The sequence below is a fragment of the Cherax quadricarinatus genome, chromosome 59 (assembly GCF_038502225.1).
Source record: "Cherax quadricarinatus isolate ZL_2023a chromosome 59, ASM3850222v1, whole genome shotgun sequence".
Classification (NCBI taxonomy): Eukaryota; Metazoa; Arthropoda; class Malacostraca; order Decapoda; family Parastacidae; genus Cherax; species Cherax quadricarinatus.
Genome location: NC_091350.1, coordinates 14,723,634 through 14,746,527, shown reverse-complemented (window position 1 = coordinate 14,746,527; position 22,894 = coordinate 14,723,634). Strand labels below are relative to the sequence as shown.

At 40.5% G+C, this 22,894-nt stretch overlaps 1 protein-coding gene across 1 annotated transcript in view; it reads left to right on the top strand.

The window, feature by feature from the left end:
- Nucleotides 1–22,435, top strand: part of LOC128698728 (uncharacterized protein KIAA0930 homolog) — a 54,117-nt gene extending 31,682 nt beyond the window's left edge. Inside the window, exons 3-5 of the mRNA XM_070097765.1 lie at nt 1,508–1,687; nt 19,582–19,683; nt 21,742–22,435. Coding sequence (XP_069953866.1) covers nt 1,508–1,687; nt 19,582–19,683; nt 21,742–21,933 — 474 coding nt within the window. The 3' untranslated portion in view covers nt 21,934–22,435. The remainder of the gene's footprint in view (nt 1–1,507; nt 1,688–19,581; nt 19,684–21,741) is intronic.
- The last annotated feature ends 459 nt before the right edge of the window (nt 22,436–22,894 follow it).

Here is a 22,894-nt window from a genome sequence, read left to right as displayed (position 1 = left end):
GGAGTGTGAGCAAAGTAATATTTATGAAGGGATTCAGGGAAACCGGCAGGCCGGACTTGAGTCCTGGAGATGGGAAGTACAGTGCCTGCACTCTGAAGGAGGGGTATTAATGTTGTAGTTTTAAACCTGTAGTGTAAAGCACCCTTCTGGCAAGACAGTGATGGAGTGAATGATGGTGAAAGTTTTTCTTTTTCGGGCCACCCTGCCTTGGTGGGAATCGACCAGTGTGCTAATAAAAAAAATTTAATTAAAATCTAATTATTAATATACAGTTTGCTATCTTTCCATTGAAGCATATAATTCCTTATATTATTATTGTTTCTCTATTATTAATCCAATAATTTTAAATGTTTTACTGACACAAGCAGTTGACACAAAATCCTATAATTTCCATGCTCATTCTAGCTGGATAATTTTTCAGAGAGACTACATAATCTCTTTGTTCTGAAGAATCTTCAAAGATTTTTGCAGCTTATGTGTTATTAATGTATTGAGGTAATCCATTCTTAAATCTCACTGTCACTAGACAAAATTCTATCCACTCTCACATTTATTCTAATTGTAGGGCTGTTCAGCTTTTGCTTCATATTTTCCTGCTGTATCAAGCTAAACATTACCTATATTGAAGCTTAACATTGGCTGTGTTAGAGCTAAATATCACCTAGCTATTTCTTTTTCATTGTCCTATTCTTTGTGTGCCTCATTCTGACTTTCAGTATCGCTAGCAATCCTCTTTGGTTCCATGGCTAATTTGCAGTGATGAGGGATGGTCAGAGAAAGTAAAAAAAATAATTGAGCTGTTAGTTAACTTGTGCCAACTCAGGTCACATTGGGACATCTGGTTGATAATGAGTTGTGACAGCTTGAGAAGCCCTGTGAGTGACAATATGAGGGCCATCCTGGCATACAAAAGTTAACTTTTTCGTATTGTATTTGGAAGAGGACATTTACTATAGAAAGTGGTAAGTACTGTACCCTTTTAATTTTTTTTTATGTTTATTCTGTAGATTTTGTCATCTTTGGATCTATGGGCAACACAGAAATTTCAGTAATTCACAAAACTTCTGGCTCCAAGATCAAATTATTGAGGTTGTACTGTATTTTATTAATTACTTCAAATGGCTCTCCCCCATGATGGCAGGGCGACTCAAAGAAGAAAACACATTCATCCTCACTCATTCAGTTGTCTTTCTAGAAGTGTGCTGACATCACAATTCTTTCTATAGTTATTAATTTCAGTGTAACCCTCATCTGTATGTACATGTTCCAGTTTTTTATTTTATATCCTACTCGATACACTGCACATACAAAGTATTTCCTAAATATTTTTACTGTACTTTGTTCTGTTAGCTGTAACACATTCTGTATAATGTTTTTTGTGAATAAATTATTTGACTCATAATTCATGTCTTTCTTATTATAGAGTGTTATGGATGCTAATTTTTCTAGTTAGCTTTCATTATGTCATACTTTATACTGTGCCTATATTTGACCCTGTACTCTTCAGACAGAAGTAGAGGTTTATAGGAGAGACAGCCGCAAATTGCCTATTGGAGATCCTGATATTGACTGGGAAGAAACTGTCTACCTTAACCTCATCATTCACCAGTTTGACTACACCCTTACACTGGCTGTTTGTACACGCACCAGCCCTAAAGACCTTCAAGTTCTCCGTCGACATTCACAGGTATGTTAGAAAAAAGTGTTCTCATTAACGTCATATATATAGTGAAGAAGACTTTACTTTTACTTGATCCTTTTTCCTCTGCTTTCTTCTTTCCCCTTCTTTGCCTTTCACCTCCTTCTCTTCCTTTGCCATATCCTCCTTTCTCATCTGTTTATGAAACCTGTAGGTAGATGCCTAGATCAAACTAAAGCACTGAAACGAAATAGGAAATTTTAGACAACGTTTCTTCAGCATCTTCTCCCAGAAAAAAAAAATAATGGGTTATTATTCCTGTGACATCTAGACAGCATCATTGTTTTTAATGCATTGGCTGTCTCCCACCAAGACTGGGTGACCTGAAAAAGAAGAAACAAAAGTTACTCAGTGGTCAGTCGTCACGTGAGGTCACAGACCCTGAGCTGCTTTGAGGATTAGTGTGGACGGTTACAAAGCATGGCTTGCTTCTGCAGTGTTTTAAAAATTGAGGTTGGAGAGTTGAAGGAGGAGGTCTTGCTTCTCCAGGAGGAGATTAGGAGGCTGAAGGTCCACCTCAATGGGTCTGGGAGAGAGTGTGAGGTGGCTGGAGTTGTGGGGAATGAGGCTTCTAGCAGCGAGGTGCAGTCTGTCTCTCGCTGTGGGGAGGCTGTAGTTGGGGAGGCAGCAACGGCTACCAGCAGTGAGGAGCAGCCCAGCACCTGCTACAAGTGGCGAGTAGTTCACAGTAATGGAAGGCGCATCAGAGTAAGGAAAGTTAAGAGTGAAGATCTGAAGGTAGGAAATCGCTTCTCTGTTCTTCAGGATGAATGTACTTCAGTGGCCAGTGAAGGTAAGGGTACTACTGCCCCTGCTAATGGAGGTAAGCGCATTCTTGTGGTTGGTGACTCTCAGGTAAGATACATTGACCGTGCTTTTTGTAATAGGAATAAGAAGATGAGAGATAGAGTGTGCTTCCCTGGAGCTGGTGTTGGGGACATTGTCAACAGGCTGGATAATATCATGTCAGGTAATGGGAGCAAGCCCATTATCTGTCTCAGTGCTGGTGGAAATGATATTGGGAAGGGTAGGAGAGAAGAGCTGCTAGATAAGTACAGGTCAGCTATAGATTTCATTAAGTCTAAGGGAGGGATCCCAATCATATGTAGCATCTTGCCTAGAAGGGGAGTAGGAAATGAATGGTTGTCTAGGGCAATTGGTGTAAATTGCTGGCTAGACAGATACTGCAAGGAACTTGCAATCCCATTCATTGACAACTGGAACAACTTTTATGGCAAACATGATATGTATGCAAGGGATGGGGTACATCTCTCTGGGGCTGGGGTGGTAGCACTTGCAGACTCGATTGAGAAGGCCATTGGTGAAATGCCTATGATTTTAAACTGATGGAAGATAGAGGTATGGGTGTGTGTGGGAAACAAGCAGGTTGCAATACTTGGGTTGGAAACAGTAAATGTATAAAAGGCATTCAGCATGAAGTTATAAATAAAGACATTAGATCAGGTCAGCAAACAAAGGGGGACAGCAGAGGGCAGCAAGGGACTAGCTCCCTTAAGGTTTACTATACTAATAGCAGGAGTGTAAGAAATAAGATAGATGAGCTAAGATTAATTGCAAGTGCAGGAAACATAGATATTATTGCTATAACAGAGACCTGGCTCAATCTGAAAGATAGAGAGATGCCCTCTGAATGTCACATACAAGGCTATAAATTATTCCACACTGACAGGGTCAACAGGAAAGGTGGTGGAGTAGCGATGTATGTCAGAGACAATTTAAATTGTTGTGTTAGACAAGATATTAAATTAGAAGCGTCAGCCACTGAATCTGTTTGGTTACAGCTTCTCGAGGGCCGAGAAAAACTAATTTTGGGTGTGATTTACAGGGCCCCAAATCTTGATAGGGAGTGCAGTAAACTTCTATGGGACGAAATTCGTAAGGCATCTACATACGAAAATGTTGTGCTAATGGGAGATTTCAACTATAGACAGATTGACTGGAGCAATTTGACAGGAAATTTAGAGTCAGGTGACTTTCTTGATACGATCCAGGATTGTTTTTTAAAACAGTTTGTGACAGAGCCAACTAGGGGAAATAACCTCCTTGACTTGGTTCTTGCCAGTAGGGAAACACTAATTAATAATCTTGAGGTTAATGATGAGCTTGGGGAAAGTGATCACAAATCACTCAGTTTTAATATATCATGGAATTCCCCTAATAATGGCAATCAAGTCTCCGTCCCTGACTTTCGCTTGGCTGATTTCATAGGACTGAAAAATTACTTAGGTGGGCTGAACTGGAATGACCTGACTAAGGGTCAGGTAGGTGGTGATGGTTGCCGATATGATGCTTTCCAGGGCATAGTTCTAGCTGCTCAGTCAAATTATGTTCCAAATAGGGAAATCAGATCAAACAAAAATGATCCTAAATGGATGAACAATAGATTAAAATATCTGATTGGTCAAAAGAGAGGCATATATAGGCAAATCAAAAGAGGAGAGGGGCAATTGAGAAATCGATATATTCAGTTAAAGAGAGAAATAAAAAAGGGAATTAGAAAAGCAAAAAGAGATTATGAGGTTAAAGTTGCAAGAGAATCGAAGACTAACCCAAAAGGATTCTTTCAGGTATACAGAAGTAAGATCAGGGACAAGATAGGCCCACTCAAAAGTTCCTCGGGTCAGCTCACTGACAGTGATAAGGAAATGTGTAGAATTTTTAACACATACTTCCTCTCAGTTTTTACACAGGAGGATACCAGCGATATTCCAGTAATGATAAATTATGTAGAACAGGACGATAATAAACTGTGCACTATTAGGGTCACAAGTGACATGGTCCTTAGGCAAATAGATAAATTAAAACCTAACAAATCCCCAGGCCCTGATGAACTGTATGCAAGGGTTCTAAAGGAATGTAAAGAGGTGCTTAGCACACCTTTGGCTAATCTTTTCAACATATCACTACAAACTGGCATGGTGCCAGATAAGTGGAAAATGGCAAATGTGATACCTATTTTCAAAACAGGTGACAGGTCCTTAGCTTCGAACTATAGACCAATAAGCCTAACCTCCATAGTGGGAAAATTTATGGAATCAATAATTGCCGAGGCAGTTCGTAGCCACCTTGAAAAGCATAAATTAATCAACGAATCTCAGCATGGTTTTACAAAGGGGCGTTCCTGCCTTACGAATTTATTAACTTTTTTCACTAAGGTATTTGAGGAGGTAGATCATGGTAATGAATATGATATTGTGTATATGGACTTCAGTAAGGCTTTTGACAGGGTCCCACATCAGAGACTATTGAGGAAAATTAAAGCACATGGAATAGGAGGAGAAATTTTTTCCTGGATAGAGGCATGGTTGACAAATAGGCAGCAGAGAGTTTGCATAAATGGGGAGAAATCAGAGTGGGGAAGTGTCACGAGCGGTGTTCCACAGGGGTCAGTGTTGGGCCCCCTGCTGTTCACAATCTACATAAACGACATAGATGAGGGCATAAAGAGCGACATCGGCAAGTTTGCCGATGACACCAAAATAGGCCGTCGAATTCATTCTGACGAGGACATTCGAGCACTCCAGGAAGATTTGAATAGACTGATGCAGTGGTCGGAGAAGTGGCAGATGCAGTTTAATATAGACAAATGCAAAGTTCTAAATGTTGGACAGGACAATAACCATGCCACATATAAACTAAATAATGTAGATCTTAATATTACGGATTGCGAAAAAGATTTAGGAGTTCTGGTTAGCAGTGATCTGAAACCAAGACAACAGTGCATAAGTGTTCGCAATAAAGCTAATAGAATCCTTGGCTTCATATCAAGAAGCATAAATAATAGGAGTCCTCAGGTTGTTCTTCAACTCTATACATCCTTGGTTAGGCCTCATTTAGATTATGCTGCACAGTTTTGGTCACCTTATTACAGAATGGATATAAATTCTCTGGAAAATGTACAAAGGAGGATGACAAAGTTGATCCCATGTATCAGAAACCTTCCCTATGAGGATAGACTAAGGGCCCTGAATCTGCACTCTCTAGAAAGACGTAGAATTAGGGGGGATATGATTGAGGTGTATAAATGGAAGACAGGAATAAATAAAGGGGATGTAAATAGTGTGCTGAAAATATCTAGCCTAGACAGGACTCGCAGCAATGGTTTTAAGTTGGAAAAATTCAGATTCAGGAAGGATATAGGAAAGTACTGGTTTGGTAATAGAGTTGTGGATGAGTGGAACAAACTCCCAAGTACAGTTATAGAGGCCAGAACGTTGTGTAGCTTTAAAAATAGGTTGGATAAATACATGAGTGGATGTGGGTGGGTGTGAGTTAGACCTGATAGCTTGTGCTACCAGGTCGGTTGCCGTGTTCCTCCCTTAAGTCAATGTGACCTGACCTGACTAGGTTGGGTGCATTGGCTTAAGCCGGTAGGAGACTTGGACCTGCCTCGCATGGGCCAGTAGGCCTTCTGCAGTGTTCCTTCGTTCTTATGTTCTTATGTTCTTATTTCTTTTTACATTTAGTAGTATATACAGAAGAAGGGTGACTAACCCCTGGCTCCCAGCATATTAGTGGCCTCTTATGACATGCATGCTTTACAGAGGAAAGATTCTTCTCCACTTTCCCATTGAGAAATATAACTTTTTTTTAACACACTGGCCATCTCCCACCAAGGTAGGGTGACCCAAAAGAAAAAGAAACACTTTCACCACCATTCACATTATCACTGCCTTGCCAGAGGCATGCAGATGTGACAGTGTAGGTATCACTCTAAACAGCAAATATCTCAAACTCCTCCTTTAGAGTGCAGGCACTGCTTCCCACTTCCAGGACTCAAGTCTGACTAAATTATAGTTGATAATAATTCTTTTAACAGTGCAGTTGACTGTGTCCTTTATACCTCAGAAAATACATATGTATAGAAATGAGATTATCTTGGAAATACAGTATTCCTTATGACTATAGGGGTGGCTCATGATTAAAGTAGCCACTTAGATTTGGGCACTAGTTAATTTTATTCTTATGATAATTAGGAAAAAGGTGTGTTCCTAGAGCTCTTACCTTTCATCTGATCCGTATTTAGCTTTAGAAGTAAGATAATGGCTAGTTCAGAGTCACAGTTTGGCTAAGTTAGTTTGGACTAATGTGTCCACTTAGTGTGCGGCACATGCTTGAAGAGAAGACTGAGTTGTTCTAAAAGGGCATGTACTCCTGATTTACATCATTGCCACCAAGGGAGATGAAGCCACCATCAATCACTGCAAGCTCTGAGCTACTGTGAGTACCACAAGCTGCCTCAACTCTCCTAGCACCACCTTGGGATCCACTAGTTCTTGCAGAGTTGAATATCAGCTGCTACCTAGCTTCCACTACTATACCTTCCCTGTTGGTCTGCCTTCACCCCATCCTGGTGCACCATGCCTTTACTAGCCTTCATTTCTTCTTCACGTAACAACCACAATGCAGTGGCCTTCAGAATTAACCAAGGGACAGTAGCCCACCTTCCTTTTTCTCAAAAACACCTAGCTGCTGTGGAAGACTGCCCTGACTTGTCTCCCCAGAGTGCACTGCATCAGTGCACTTGTTATTTGTTACTAGTTGGAGAATTGGAGCAGGCAATCAACAGAGAAGTCTGTCCCCAGGCTGGGCTGTGAGGGTTAAGAACTCTTGAAATCTATCACAGGTATGCTATCATGATCATTTTTGTTTCCCAGAGTTAGCACTGTCTGCTCTGCTGGCACCCCAAGCTGAAAAATGAAGCGAGAATCTGTTATCAATATTGAAGGAATCTGCAATTGACTTGACATGACTAAGAATATAATATGATTTCCATGCTGCTCTTTAAACTTTCACAGTATCCACATTAAAAAAGAAGTTCTCCTTAAATGGTAGAAAATCATTTCCTGAAGGTAATGACACCAAAACTATGAATTTTGATGGAAAACTTAGGGAATTATGCAGGCACAATCTTAAGAGGTCTGGGTGCATTTTATGCACCTGCAATTTTTGCAGAATTTGTGTCCTATTTGAAGCCAATTTCCTTACCTGTGTCGAAAAATAAAATAAAAAAAAATTTTTTCTTCTGAAATAATGGAGAATCTTTTCCTGATGGTAAGGACATCAAAAGTACGAAATTTAATGGGAAACTTATGGAATTGTGCTCTTGCGAAGTTATTGGTCTTGGCAGTATATATGCATCAGCAATTTTGCCCACTTTGAGTCCTATTTTCAGCCAGTTCCATTGTTCCAGTCAACCAAACTCATGGCTATTTCGCTAGAATTCCATTTGTTCTATCGATTGAGTACAAGAAACTGCCCATTTACTGATTTCAACTACCCAGTAACCTGGTTGGAAATTGGCAGTTTGGTCAATTTCACACAAATTTCAAAAGATGCCAATTTCAAAATAGGGTCCAGAATAAACAATGCAGACATTCCTGGCACTAAAATAACATTTTCTCTGTTCATTAGTCATGTCTCCAGGTCCCTCTTATATTACTCTTGCTTTCCATTTTGAATTTTTATTCACACAAAAAATAGAAGATTTACTGTTATGCAGATTACTGCATTATTGTAATAATTGTATAAATAATGTCAACCCCATTCATGACTGCATATTAGGCTGGCCAGTTGGACATGTATTGGACAGTGACTTCATTTGTTTACTCTTGAACATTGGCAAATCAAACATTTCTGCTACTTTGAGATCAATTTCAATGTACTTTTCTTCATGAAGCCAATCAAAATCATTCTCATTTCTGTAACATACGTATCTTCAGTTCTATCAAAGGAGACCAAGAAAATGAGAATACAACCATAAATACCATATGAAAATCCACCTCAAAGTAGGCGTTTTAAACTAAAAACACGGTCTGAGTTTTTTTTTCTTTTGCACTGTGTGCTGCAGGATTTTTTTTTATAGTGTGCACACTGACCACGCGGACCCATTCTCTCACATGTAGGTCTACCAGCTTTCTCTTGCTAGATTTGAAGCTGCTAGAATTTTGGTGTATTAATACGTCACCGACACTGGCTTGTAAGCCATACCTATGTATACGTCACCAGCAGTTGGAGGGTTAATTAAATTCTTAGCTATTTTGCTATATGCTTTCCATTCTATCTATTGTGTGCAAGAAATCGCCCATTCAAATATCAGAACTACTCTAAAAAGTGCACAGAATTTGGTAATTTGACCAGTTTTATGTAAAATTAAAAATTCCAATTTAAAAAAGTCCAAAATAAGCAAGGAAGACACTCTGCACACTAAAACATTTTCTTTGTGCAGTAATTATGTCTCCAAGCCTCTCCTATACATATTACATTTTGAATTCACCATCACAAAGAATCAAACATTTACCCTATTTCTTCGATATTAAAATATAACCAGGAATGATTTGTCATGCTTTACAGTGTCCCAGTAACTGCATCAGATCTAGTAAAACCTATCAAACAGATTGGAGGTTGTAGGGGAGGCCTTACCTGTCCTCAGGAATATCTACAGAGATCAAATATTTCAATTTTGTTTTTGAGGCTGATTTCTAGCTACTTATGGCTCCTGAACTAAATAAAATCATCTTTATTTCAGTAATATGTCTTTCATTCTATCAATTGTTACCAACAAACTGCCAATAAAACAACAAAAACTATCCTAGAAAGCACCCCAAGTTCACTGTTTTAAACAAAACATTGTATGAGGCAGAATTTTTTTTTTATATAGTGCATACTCACCACACAGGCTCATTGTCTCATATCAGTGCCAAAATTTACCATTCACAGCTTATCTGAGTAAGCTGAGTGCATAATGTGTAAGTACGTAAAGGACCATAGCTTCAGTTATATAGTTGTACATGATGGACAGTCAAAGGGTTAATTTGGAAATTGCTAAAAAATCACTGAAACTTATCAATAAGAAAAAATTTCAATGTGAATTTGGTAGGGTGTGCAAAAGAAGAAAATTAAAGGTGAATACAGGAAAGAGTAAGGTTATGAGGATAACAAAAAGATTAGGTGATGAAAGATTGAATATCAGATTGGAGGGAGAGAGTATGGAGGAGGTGAACGTATTCAGATATTTGGGAGTGGACGTGTCAGCGGATGGGTCTATGAAAGATGAGGTGAATCATAGAATTGATGAGGGAAAAAGAGTGAGTGGTGCACTTAGGAGTCTGTGGAGACAAAGAACTTTGTCCTTGGAGGCAAAGAGGGGAATGTATGAGAGTATAGTTTTACCAACGCTCTTATATGGGTGTGAAGCGTGGGTGATGAATGTTGCAGCGAGGAGAAGGCTGGAGGCAGTGGAGATGTCATGTCTGAGGGCAATGTGTGGTGTGAATATAATGCAGAGAATTCGTAGTTTGGAAGTTAGGAGGAGGTGCGGGATTACCAAAACTGTTGTCCAGAGGGCTGAGGAAGGGTTGTTGAGGTGGTTCGGACATGTAGAGAGAATGGAGCGAAACAGAATAACTTCAAGAGTGTATCAGTCTGTAGTGGAAGGAAGGCGGGGTAGGGGTCGGCCTAGGAAGGGTTGGAGGGAGGGGGTAAAGGAGGTTTTGTGTGCGAGGGGCTTGGACTTCCAGCAGGCATGCGTGAGCGTGTTTGATAGGAGTGAATGGAGACAAATGGTTTTTAATACTTGACGTGCTGTTGGAGTGTGAGCAAAGTAACATTTATGAAGGGATTCAGGGAAACCGGCAGGCCGGACTTGAGTCCTGGAGATGGGAAGTACAGTGCCTGCACTCTGAAGGAGGGGTGTTAATGATGCAGTTTAAAAACTGTAGTGTAAAGCACCCTTCTGGCAAGACAGTGATGGAGTGAATGATGGTGAAAGTTTTTGTTTTTCGGACCACCCTGCCTTGGTGGGAATCGGCCAGTGTGATAATAAAAAAAAAAAAATAATAAATATTATAAAAATGAGGAGTGAATGGTATCAACAGGCAAAGCTTCGTAAAGAGTGCACAAATGTGTCGTCCTTTAGAGCAGTGACTATATTAAAAAGGTTTACTCAAACATCTGTGTAACTTAGAAAATCTCATGTGCCATCTGAGAGCCTTACAGGTAATGGCAGTTTCCAGTACTTGGGTGCAGTATTATTTCATGATGTTAATGTTACAGCCACACTAAAATGGTTTAGCAAGTCTGTGCCAATAAAGGGATTCATGATTTTGAATGGTTTACCAGAATAAATGTTGTGCTCAATAAATTACTTTAAAGAATATTTATTCTAATCAGTTTCTGCATAAATCATGTTGAGCATCTTGATTATTGCATCATGTGAATTTATTTGGGGGTCTGAATCACTACTGGCAAGGATACAGTATATTATGATCAGTTATGTAAGAATATCCTCTTCAAGGGGGGCTCCTTGGCGTGGTGAAGAGGCTCATGGTTTGAGGAATTAGACCTGTCGGTCTACTTCCTCAGACCGAACCTAATTACCCCCCAATCCCCCGTTCCCTATCCCATCCTCCCCTTTTTCCTTTCCTCCTCCTCCTCCCCACCCCCCCCTTTTGCCCTTCCTTTTTGGCCTTTTTTTTTTTTTGTCCCACAGGCACGCTAGTTCCTAGGTAGGGGAAAGGGTACCGGGGTCCATCCCATTCCGTTGAGGTTCTTGGCTGTGGCATAGTTTGCCGTGGAATCTGGATTGCCTGGGGATGTCCTGATCCCTCTCCGGTATCCCGGAGGGTGGCTTTAGGTGTCTCTCGGGCGACGGGTGTATCTCTGGAAGCCACCTTTTGGATTCCGGGGGTGGTGGCCAAAGGAGGTATGCTTTGTGGCGGATTTCCGGCCGCCCTCTCTTTTGTCCACAGAGGTAGCTCGGCAGATGTGAGGTTGCTATCCCGGATTGCCGGTTTACTGGCATGATGGGTAGGGTATGGCACGGGTTCCATGCTGCATCTGCGCTACTTGCGGTGCTGAGGTCCTCTTGGGCGCGGAGGGAGATTTCTGGCCCTTTCATTCCTCCTAGGAACTATCCCTTTTTTTATTCTTTTTTATTTTTATTTTCTTCTTTCTTTTTTTTTCTTAAAAACAAAAAGAAAGAAGTAACCTAACCATGGCAGCCCTAGTCCATGAACCTGCTACCCCCGGGCCCCTTCTTGATACCGCACCCCGTTCTGACCCCGCCTCGTCTTTGGACCACTCTTCGGACACTCCTCATGCCTCTGTACCTCTTGCCGGTGCTGTTTCCTCACCCGCTTCAGGTACTGAGGCCTCGACTGACTCCTTCGATTTATCTGACCTTCGCTCTCCTCTGACTATGCTTCCGGCCTCTCCCTCTACAGTGCGGCAATTTTCGAATCGCCGGCCCGTTCCACATCGGACCAACTCTGGTCCCACGCCTAAACGCCAACGACAATTACCTGCTGATGATACTTCTCCACCTTCTCGTTCTTCTCAGAAAAGATCGACACGTCCTTCACTACCTTTCCACGCTCAGTTTCAGACTGCACAATGGACTAAATTCTTCACTTTACGACCGACTTCCTCTACTGCCTATCTTTCTGACCACAGTATTGGCAAGGCACTCCTACGCCATGTTGGTAAAGATATTTCTTTTCATGCTCTTAAGAGCGGTACGCGCATCGTCACCGTACAGAATGCTACCCAGCCTCATGAGCTTTCTCGTCTTTCCCATATCGATACTGTTCCTGTAACTATTGAAAAGCATCATTCCCTCAATTCTTGTAGTTGTACCGTCATTCTGCCCCATACCATAGTTCAACAAAATTTCCAGACATGTGGCACTGACATTCTTGAACAGCTGGAACTCGAAGATCTGCCAATTCTCAAGGTAGACACTTACGTTCTTCCTGCCCGCGGGCGGAGACGATACCCCTAGCAATGTGGCTCGTTTAACTTTTGACAGCCGTGAACTCCCATCCTCAGTTTATGTAGCAGGACATCGGTTACAAGTTCGAAAGGTGATCCCTACACCGCAACAGTGTAGAAATTGCTGGCGATTTGGCCATCCAGCGAAATATTGCAGATCTGTCGCCAAATGCCCAGTCTGTGGTGCCGATGACCATTCTAATACGTCTTGCAATCGACCTCCCTCTTGCCTTAATTGTCATGAGGCTCACTCTTCGTACTCTCGCCGTTGTCAAGTCTACTTAAACGAGCGGGAAATCCGTTACCTCAAAGAGGCAGAAGGTCTCCCTTATGCAATGGCAGTTTCTCATCTCCGCCTCCAAGGGAGACTACCTTGTGTTTCTTATTCCCGTGTTTCAAAACCTCCCCCCACTTCTGGTATCCCATCTTCTGCACCCACCTCTGTGGTTACCTCTCCCAGTCACTCCTGTAGCTAATTCTTTTGCTGTCCTCGGCTCAGACGTCCCTACTTCAACGTCTCAGTCTGATCTCGCTTCTTCGTGTTCTCTCTCACAAGCCTCAGTAGTGACGAGATCTCGTATGACACCTCCCAATCGTCCCTCTACTTCTCAAAAGTCAAAAAAAGGTCCGTTAACACCTCCTACCCATCTTCCACCTCCTCATTTTCCCTTCCCTGTCTCTGTACCTGGTTCTCCCCCTCTCACTGGCTCTGTTACAAGTGTAGAGGTTCACCCTCCTCCTCATACTGTACCTTCCTCCCCTGTTCCCTCCCAAGTTTCTTTCTCTTCTGCCACCTCCCAGGTTTCTGCCTCTTCTGTCCCCTTCCACGCTTCTCCAGTTCCCTCCACCCTTTCGCCCCCCCTCTACCTTGGTAGAGTCCATTACAGTTCCAATCTTTACTCATCCTGCCCCTACCATTTCCAATATTGTCTCCCATACGACGTCTCTGAATTCTGAAACACTTGAAACAATCTCTGAATATATTGCAGAGACCAAACCATCAATGGACACTGATCCACCCTCAGGTCCTTCTCTCTCCTCTACTCCATCTGCGCAACTCCTTTCTTCACAGCGCACCGTTCCTTCGCTGCTTGAACGTTTTCCACTGCCTCCGCATGTGGACTTTTCTAACCCCTCTAGTCCGTAGGAACCCTTACCTGCGGATTTCAGGTATCTTTATCATTGCCAATCATGGCCTATTTACAGTGGAATATACGCAGCCTCAGGGGTAATCGGGGTGAGCTTCAGATGTTACTCTCCCAGTTTTCCCCTGTTGGTGTTTGCTTACAGGAACCAAAATTACACTCTGCTGTTATCTCTCCCATCTCAGGCTAAAATTTATTGTTTTCTTCAGATCCTTTTCCTGATGGGACCTTTAATGAAAGTGCCCTTCTTCTACGCACTGATATTCCGTACCGTCAGCTATTTGTTCGTACTTCGCTGCATTACACAGCAGCCGGTATCCACTTGCATAGGTGGTATACGCTCTGTTCTTTATATCTCTCTCCTTCCCGGGCATTATCTATTCCGGATATTGCCTTTCTTGTTTCGCCATTACCACCACCGATTCTGTTACTTGGTGATTATAATGCCCACCATTTCCTCTGGGGGGGGGGGGGGGTCTCACTGTGATTCCCGGGCATTCAGTTAGAGGCTTTTCTTGCCACCCACCCCCTCCATGTTTTAAATACAGGTACTCTCACCCATTTTGATCCTCGGACTCACACACACTCTTGCATCGATCTCTCAGTCTGCTCTTCCTCCGCCGCATTAGACTTCACTTGGTCTGTTTTTCCGGACTTACATGACAGCGATCATTTCCCAATCATTCTTACTTCCCCTTCATATTCACCACCTCTTCGCATCCCACGCTGGCAATTTGATCAGGCAAATTGGAACCTTTACTCACACCTAACTGTTTTTAGAGAGGTTCCTTCTTCGTCCTCCATCGATGAGCTTTTACACCTCTTCTCGTCCTCCGTTTTAACCACAGCTTCTCATTCTATACCCCAAACTTCGGGCAGGCATTCTCAGAAATGCATGCCTTGGTGGTCTCCTGCTTGTGCTCGTGCAGTACGTTTGAAACACGCTGCATGGGGCAGGTACCAGTACAATAGAACCACGGAGAGACTTCTTGATTTTAAGCAGAAGCGTGCAATCGCTCGCCGTGTCATCCATGATGCTAAACGCACTTGCTGGCGAGATTATGTCTCCACCATCACCTCTGCTTCCTCTATGAGTGCAGTCTGGAAAAAAGTACGAAAACTGAGTGGTAAATATTCTCCTGACCCGGCTCCTGTTCTGCGGGTTGCCGGTGTTGATATAGCAAACCCACTAGATGTTGCCAATGAAATTGGCAATCATCTGGTCTGTATTTCTCAGGGACTCCATCTATGCCCCTCATTTCTTTCCTCAAAGTCTGCCAGAGAGTTAGCACCCTTGGACTTTTCTTCTCTCAGAGCTAAGACTTAAGTGCTTAAACCTCATCGTGCCACTTTCAGCAACACTGGTATGGCTACTGAGTGTCACGATTGCTTGGCAGATACAAAATATAGTAATTAAAATATCATAACACAATTCACAAACATGGCTGCCTTGTAGCAGAGAAAGACTGTACTGAATTACGAATGCTGGGATGGTGGGGTGGTGTCCGGGAGTAGTAGGGGATGGCGGATGGGCTCCCCAGTAGCTCCACGAGAAGCTGGCCACTTGAGCAGAAGAGAATTTTTTTTTTTTCCTTCCCACAAACTGAACCATGTTAAATTAATTGTACGACTTGTTACATAAAATTGTGCCGCAATTCTTCAATCGTGCAATACTCAAATCGTGCCAGATAAACTCGTGCTAAATAATGGTCTAATGTACATAGAACACTACACTCAAACATAAACCCTTCACTCAAACTTCTCCTCACCAACCTAAATAGGAAGCACGATTGTAACACAAGATGCAGATCACTTTTTGATGTACCCTGTGTCCACATCACACTATGTAAGAACTCTATGCATATAAATGGCCCCCAAATTTGGACCTCATTACCAGTAAACATCAATTTAAGACTCTTCTTAAAAACCATCTACTCACCCGAAACTAAATATACAATGCTCAGTAGTTAAATTTACCCAACATACCTCTGAATTACCTAAATCTTAACATTTCAAAATTTAAATACCCAAAATTCATACATAATACAGTGGACCCCCGGTTAACGAACTTTTTTCATTCCAGTAGTATGTTCAGGTGCCAGTACTGACCGAATTTTTTCCCATAAGGAATATTGTGAAGTAGATTAGTCCATTTCAGACCCCCAAACATACACGTACAAACGCACTTACATAAATACACTTACATAATTGGTCGCATTTGGAGGTGATCGTTAAGCGGGGGTCCACTGTACTACATTGCAGAATAAATACCTGCACAAAACTATACTGCCTTACACCATATTGTAGCATTCTCATACTGTAAACTACTTTCACCAATGCTCAGTATTATATTCTAATATTATAACTTAAATATTTACTATTGATTTGAAAGCCTGTATTTGTTTTACTTGATGGTAGGATTGCTGGTGTCTTTTGTCTGTCTCATAAACATGCAAGATTGCGGGTACATCTTGTTACTTCTACTTACACTTAGGTCACACTGCACATAGATGTACACGTTTATATATATACACTCATCTGAGTTTTCTTTGATTTTATCTTAGTTCTTGTTCTTATCACTTTTCCTTTTATATCCATGGGGAAGTGGAATAAGAATCTTTTCTCTGTAAGCCATGCGTGTTGTAAAAGCCAACTAAAATGCCGGGAACAATGGGCTAGTAATCCCTTTTCCTGTATACCCTACTAAAAAGAAAAAGAAAACCATCAAAGTGGGATGCTTGAATGTGCATAGATGTTGTGCGAATGATAAGAAAGAGATGATTGTGGATGTTATGAATGCGAAGAATCTGGATGCCCTGGCTTTAAGTGAAACAAAGCTGAAGGGGGTGGGAGAGTTTCAGTGGGGAGAAATAAATGGGATTAGGTCAGGGGTTTCGAATGAAGCTAAAGAAGGAATAGCAATAATGTCGAAGGATAAGTTATGGCAGGAAAAGAGGGAATATAAATGTATTACTTCAAGGATTATGTGGAGTAAAATAAGGGTTGCATGTGAAAAGTGGGTTATAGTAAGCATTTATGCACCTGGAGAAGAGAGAAGTGTGGAGGAGAGAGAGAGTGATTTTGGGAAATGTTGAATGAGTGCATGGGGAGTTTTGAACCAAGTGAGAGAGTACTTGTGGTTGGGGATTTCAATGCTAAAATGAGTAAAAAGTTGTGGAGGGAGTAGTAGGCAAATTTGGGGTGCCAGGGGTAAATGAAAATGGGGAGCCTTTAATTGAGCTATGTGTAGAAAGAGGTTTGGTAATAAATAATACACATTTTATGAAAAAGAGGATAAATAAATATACAAGGTATGATATAGCACATAATGCAAGTAGTTTGTTAGATTATGTATTGATGGATAAAAGGTTGATGGGTAGGCTTCAGGATGTACATGTTTATAGAGGGGCAACTGATATATCAGATCATTATTTAATTGTAGCTACAGTTAGAGTAAGAGGTAGATGGGACGAAACGAAAATGGAAACAACAAGTAAGAGGTAAAAGTGTATAAACTAAGGGAGGAGGAAGTTAGGGTGAGATATGAGCAACTATTGACAGAAAGGTGGGCTAGTGCAAGTATGAGTAGTAGGGGTGGGGTTGAAGAGGGTTGGAATAGTTTTAAAAAAGCAGTATTAGAATGTGGGGCAGAAGTTTGTGGTTATAGGAGGGTGGGTGCAGGAGGAAAGAGGAGTGATTGGTGGAATGATGAAGTAAAGGGTGTGATAAAAGAGTAAAAGGTAGCTTATTAGAGGTTTTTTTCAAAGCAGAAGTGTTATAAGAAGAGCAGAGTATATGGAGAGTAAAAGAAAGGTGAAGAGAGTGGTGAGAGAGTACAAAAGGAGAGCAGATGATAGAATGGCAGAGGCACTGTCAAGAAATTGTAATGAAAACAAGAAAAAATTTTGGAGTGAGATAAACAAGTTAAGAAAGTCCAGGGAATGGATGGATTTGTCAGTTAAAAACAAGGTAGGGGAGAAAGTAGATGGGGAGCTGGAGATATTAGGTAGATGGCAGGAATATTTTGAGGAACTTTTAAATGTTGACAAAGAAAGGGAGGCATTCATTTCATGCACTTGCCAGGGAGGTATAGCATCTTTTAGGAGTGAACAAGAGCAGGATGTGAGTGTAGGGGAGGTGCATGAAGCATTACATAGAATGAAAGGGGGTAAAACAGCTGAAACTGACGGGATCGTGACAGAAATGGTAAAAGCACGGGATGATATAGTGTTGGAGTGGTTGGTATTTTTGTTTAATAAATGTATGGAAGAGGGGAAAGTACCTCATGATTGGCAGAGAGCATGTATAGTTTCTTTATATAAAGGAAAGGGGGACAAAAGAGATTGTAAAAATTACAGGGAAATAAGTGTACTGAGTATACCAGGAAAAGTGTATGTTAGGGTTATTATTGAAAGAATTAGAGGTAAGACAGAGAGTAGGATTGCGAATGAGCAAGGAGGCTTTAGAGTGGGTAGGGGATGTGTAGAACAAGTGTTTACATTGAAGCATATATGTGAACAGTATTTAGATAAAGGTAGGGAAGTTTTCATTGCATTTATGGATTTAGAAAAGGCTTATGATAGTGGATAGGGGAGCGATGTGGCAAATGTTACAAGTACATATATGGAATAGGTAGTAAGTTACTAAATGCTGTAAAGAGTTTTTATGAGGATAGTGAGGCTCAATTTAGGGTGTGTAGAAGAGAGGGAGATTACTTCCCAGTAAAAGTAGGTATTAGGCAGGGATGTGTAATGTCATCATGTTTGTTTAACCCTTTGAGGGTTTCCGGCATACTAGTACGGCTTACGCACCAGGGTTATTGACATACTAGTATGCCTAAATTCTAGCGCCTTCAAATCTAGCAAGAGAAAGCTGGTAGGCCTGTATACGAAATAATGGGTCCTTGTGGTCAGTGTGCACAGTATAAAAAAAATTCTGCAGCACACAGTGCGTAGTGAGAAAAAAAATCTTTGGCAGTGTTTTTGGTTTAAAACAGGGACTTTGCACTGTATTTTTGTATGGTTTTTATGGTTGTATTCTAGTTTTCCTGGTCTCATTTTATAGAATAGAAGACATATTACAGAAATTGAGATGATTTTGATTGGTTTCACAATGAAAAGTACCTTGAAATTGAGCTCAAAATAGCAGAAATGTTCGATTTTTGCCAAAGTTCAAAAGTAAACAAATCATGCCATGCATCCAATACATGTCTAATATTCTTTCATAAGTGTGCTGATATTATTTATACCATTTCTACACTAATGCAGTAGTCTGCATAACAGTAAATCTTCTATTTTTTGTGAGAATAAAAATTCAAAGTGGAAAGCAAAAGAAATGTAAGAGGGGCCTGGGGATATGACTAATGAACAGAGGAAATGTTATTTTAGTGCCAGGAATGTCTGTCTTGTTTATTCTGGACCCTATTTGGAAATTGGCATCTTTTGAGATTTGTGAAATTGGCAAAATTGCTATTACCTGACCACTTTATTGGATAGTTGAAATCAGTAAATGGGTGGTTTCTTGTACTCATTCGATAGAAAAAATGGAGTTCTAGCAAAATAGCTATGTTTTTGTTGACTAGTACATTGGAATTGGGTGTAAATAGGGCTCAAAGTGGGCGAAATCGCCGATGTGTGAACATCAAGACTGCTAACTTCACGAGTTTGGAAGGGTGTGTAAAGGTAGAAAGTTGAAAGTGAACATAGATAAGAGTAAGGTGATGAGGGGTATCAAATGATTTAGATAAAGAAAAATTAGATATCACATTGGAGAGAAGGAGCATGGAAGAAGTGAATGTTTTCAGATATTTGGGAGTTGATGTGTCAGCTGATGGGTTTATGAAGGATGATGTTAACCATAGAATTGATGTATATTTTGTTTTCTTTGTGCAGGACATTAACTTTTAATACTGAGCACCCTATAGTGTATTTTTTTTTTTTTTTCCAGAAAGTTTATGCAAGTCCTAGCCGGCGCCGAATGGACACAAAAGGAGAAGTTGAAGAGATAACCTACCCTAATGTTTGCTTTCATGTCGATAATTTTGATGAGGTAAATGAAAATTCAATTCAGCATGCACTGATATGTGATAACTAATGTATTAAAAAAACATTTCAGTTTGCATTAAATAGACAGTTTTCATAATTATGACAATTTTATGTGGTTTAGAAAATGCCAGCATGCCAGCAATAAGATTGCATATCATGTGTGCATTGGTTTTTAGGTAATTGATTCAGAGAACCGACAGAATGATGAATTAGACATTTGCTCAACACTTGGGTATCTTTATTGTGGAAATGTTTTTGTCAACCAATGGCTTCCTCAGTCTGATATAGGAAAGAATGGTTGAAGATCAGTAGGAGTTTGAGGTAATCAGTCCCTCATTCTGGAGTCGATGTGATCAGTCCATCAGTCTTGATAAGAGTGCAGAATGTATGTGGAAGAGGAGCTTTTATACCTTAGACAGGTGGTGAAGCAGACTTAAGCAGTGTCACCTTGGACAAATCCATAGGTGGAAGTAGGTCATGCCTATAGGTTAGGCAAGTGTAGAGTTCCCTGTATCAAGATCCAAAGATTTTGCTGCAGCCAGTATTAACAGCCTGGTTAATCAGGCTTTGATTCCCCATGGGGTCTGGTCTGGGACTGGGCCAAGAGGGTACTGATCCTTGAAAACATGCTTCAAGTATCCTGCATGACTGAAGAAGCCTGTTGTGTGAATGAAATGTTTCAGAAAAGATATCTAGGTGTTGCACACGCCTTACTCTTTATTGTTGCTTGATTCTGCTAGTAAACCAGTGCACCCTCTTGAGTTGCACCTTTCTTGAGTAGCTGAATTCTCTCTTGAGTTTATTTCAGTTCATTGTCAAGGTTTGATTTACACGACTTATCCACTGCATTGGCAGTGAAAAAGTTCTTATATCGGGGATCTAGAATTGTGTTGAGTATTGTGTTGCAGTTGGTGGTGTAACAATAGAACCTAGTTAACATTAACTCAGAGCTGATTGTGGCTACCCAGGCCTGAGAATTTTGAATCACTCAAAGCTTTCATGATGATATATTTCAAGTATGGTACCTTAGGCAGTATTTCTGGGACCAGACAATTTCTTTCACTTAAGACTTGTAGTTGTTTTGTAAAATGTTTTCATCATAGAAGATAACTTGGTACTAAGATTCCACACTCTTCCATCAAATGATGGAATGTGTGTTTTATCTAAACAATACATTACAGTTGCTTTTTTTTCTTCGCAAATGCACTCTAACATGAAATAAGTGCTATTCCAGCAAATAAGTACATCCTGAATGAGCTTGAGCTTTGGTAGTTCATTTTGTTCTTGAAGAGCCTCTAGTTTACTGCAGTTCTACAGGAGAATGACTAATAGTGGATCAGGTCATCTTTATTGATAGTTTTTTTTGTAGTTTTTTTTTTTTTTACAATTATCATTGTTCCTAATGAGGAGGAAGTTAAGAAAAGGCAGGGAGTTGTCTTCCTCTGGCTATGTAGGTGATATAAACAGTTCACCTTGGTTGACCTGGCTCTTGAGTTTATGAAAGTTGAAATGACTTGGTACTGTAACCTAGTATTTGACAAATTTAAGCCAAGTGATGTAGTTTGGAGGATGATTGTGAATTTGTACCTCTCAAAATGTTTAAGGTTAGCCAGAGTAAATTTTTGCTTGTAGAAATTATCCTCACACAGCAGGAAAGATCAAGATCAGCAGAGGTATAGTTCCTGAGGAAAGTAATTACCATTAAAAATTTTTATACTCTGATTTGTAGGACATGTTAAGAAGTGCCATATGTAATAAATAATGCATTCCAATAGGTTTTAGGCCAATTTAGAACAGAAGCTTGATTTTCAAATACATGTACATCAAAAAAATGTGTAAATCATGCTCAAGGAAACTTGGTAGCATAGAGACAGTTTTTATCACTTTTTATGAATTTATTCTATTTACACAAGTTTTACATGATATATGATGTACAGAATTTGTTGGAGCAAGAGGCAGAGCTGTACCTGCATTTGAGGGATCGTTAGACTATACAAGTCATAGTATTTGATTACTGTACATTTTGCAGAATTTATTATATACATGTATTTTATTCATTTAGGTTTTTGCTGATATGCTAGTCCGTGATGGAGAGATGGTGTGTGTAGAACTGGTGGCTTCCGATCATGCCGGCACCCGTCAAGCTGTAATCTTCTTAGGTTCTATTAGATATGATGCTCTTAAGCGTGTCTACGATGCTCGGGTGAGTCTTGAGCCAGGTGCCTCTTTCAATTTTTTTTTTTATAGTGGCTAGATGGCACTACTAGATTTGATGTATGATGTTGTCTCTTGTTTATTTTTACATAGTGCAGCTGAAGTGCTTTTGATTACTTTCTTCCAAGGAATTTATATTTTAAATAATATAACTTATAAAAGAATAATATATACATAGACATTTTTTATCTCTGATTTGTAATGTACAGTGTATTAATAAATTTTTATAAAACTAGTTTACAGTGGTGGTATGGTACATGAAATACAAAAATATAGTGAATGTTTCTTTTTCCTAAAGATTAGAAAAAAGCTCCTTTAACACTTTCACTGTTACAACCTCTGAAACTAAAAGTGCTCACAGTGTTAAGATTAAAAAAAAAATTTTTGAAATTGTAGCAAATCTTTTTCTGAAGGTAATGACACTAAAAATGTAAAATTTGATGGAAGACGTGCAAGATTAGGCAATTGTAAAACTGGTGTTCTGGATGCAGTTTGTGCATCAGCAGATTCCCTTAATTTGGGGCCTAGTTTAGACCAATTTCTTTCTTCAAACTGACTCGATTCCTGTATGTCTCGCTAGTACAGTGGAACCTTGGCTTACGAACTTAACCCGTTTCGTGACCTTGTTCGTATCCTGATTTGTTCATATGCAGTCAGTTTTCCTTGTTTAAATTACAGTGGACCCCCGCATACTGTCACCATCACATAACGTACAATCCGCATACCGCTCGCTTTTATCGCAAAAATTTTGCCTCGCATACCGCTCAAAAACCCGCTCACCGCTCTTCGTCCGAGACACGTCCAATGTGCGCCCTTAGCCAGCCTCACATGTGCCGCTGGTGGCATTGTTTACCAGCCTGCCTCCGCAGTAACATCCAAGCATACAATCGGAACATTTCGTATTATTACAGTGTTTTTGGTGATTTTATCAGCCAAATAAGTGACCATGGGCCCCAAGAAAGCTTCTAGTGCCAACCCTACAGCAATAAGGGTGAGAATTA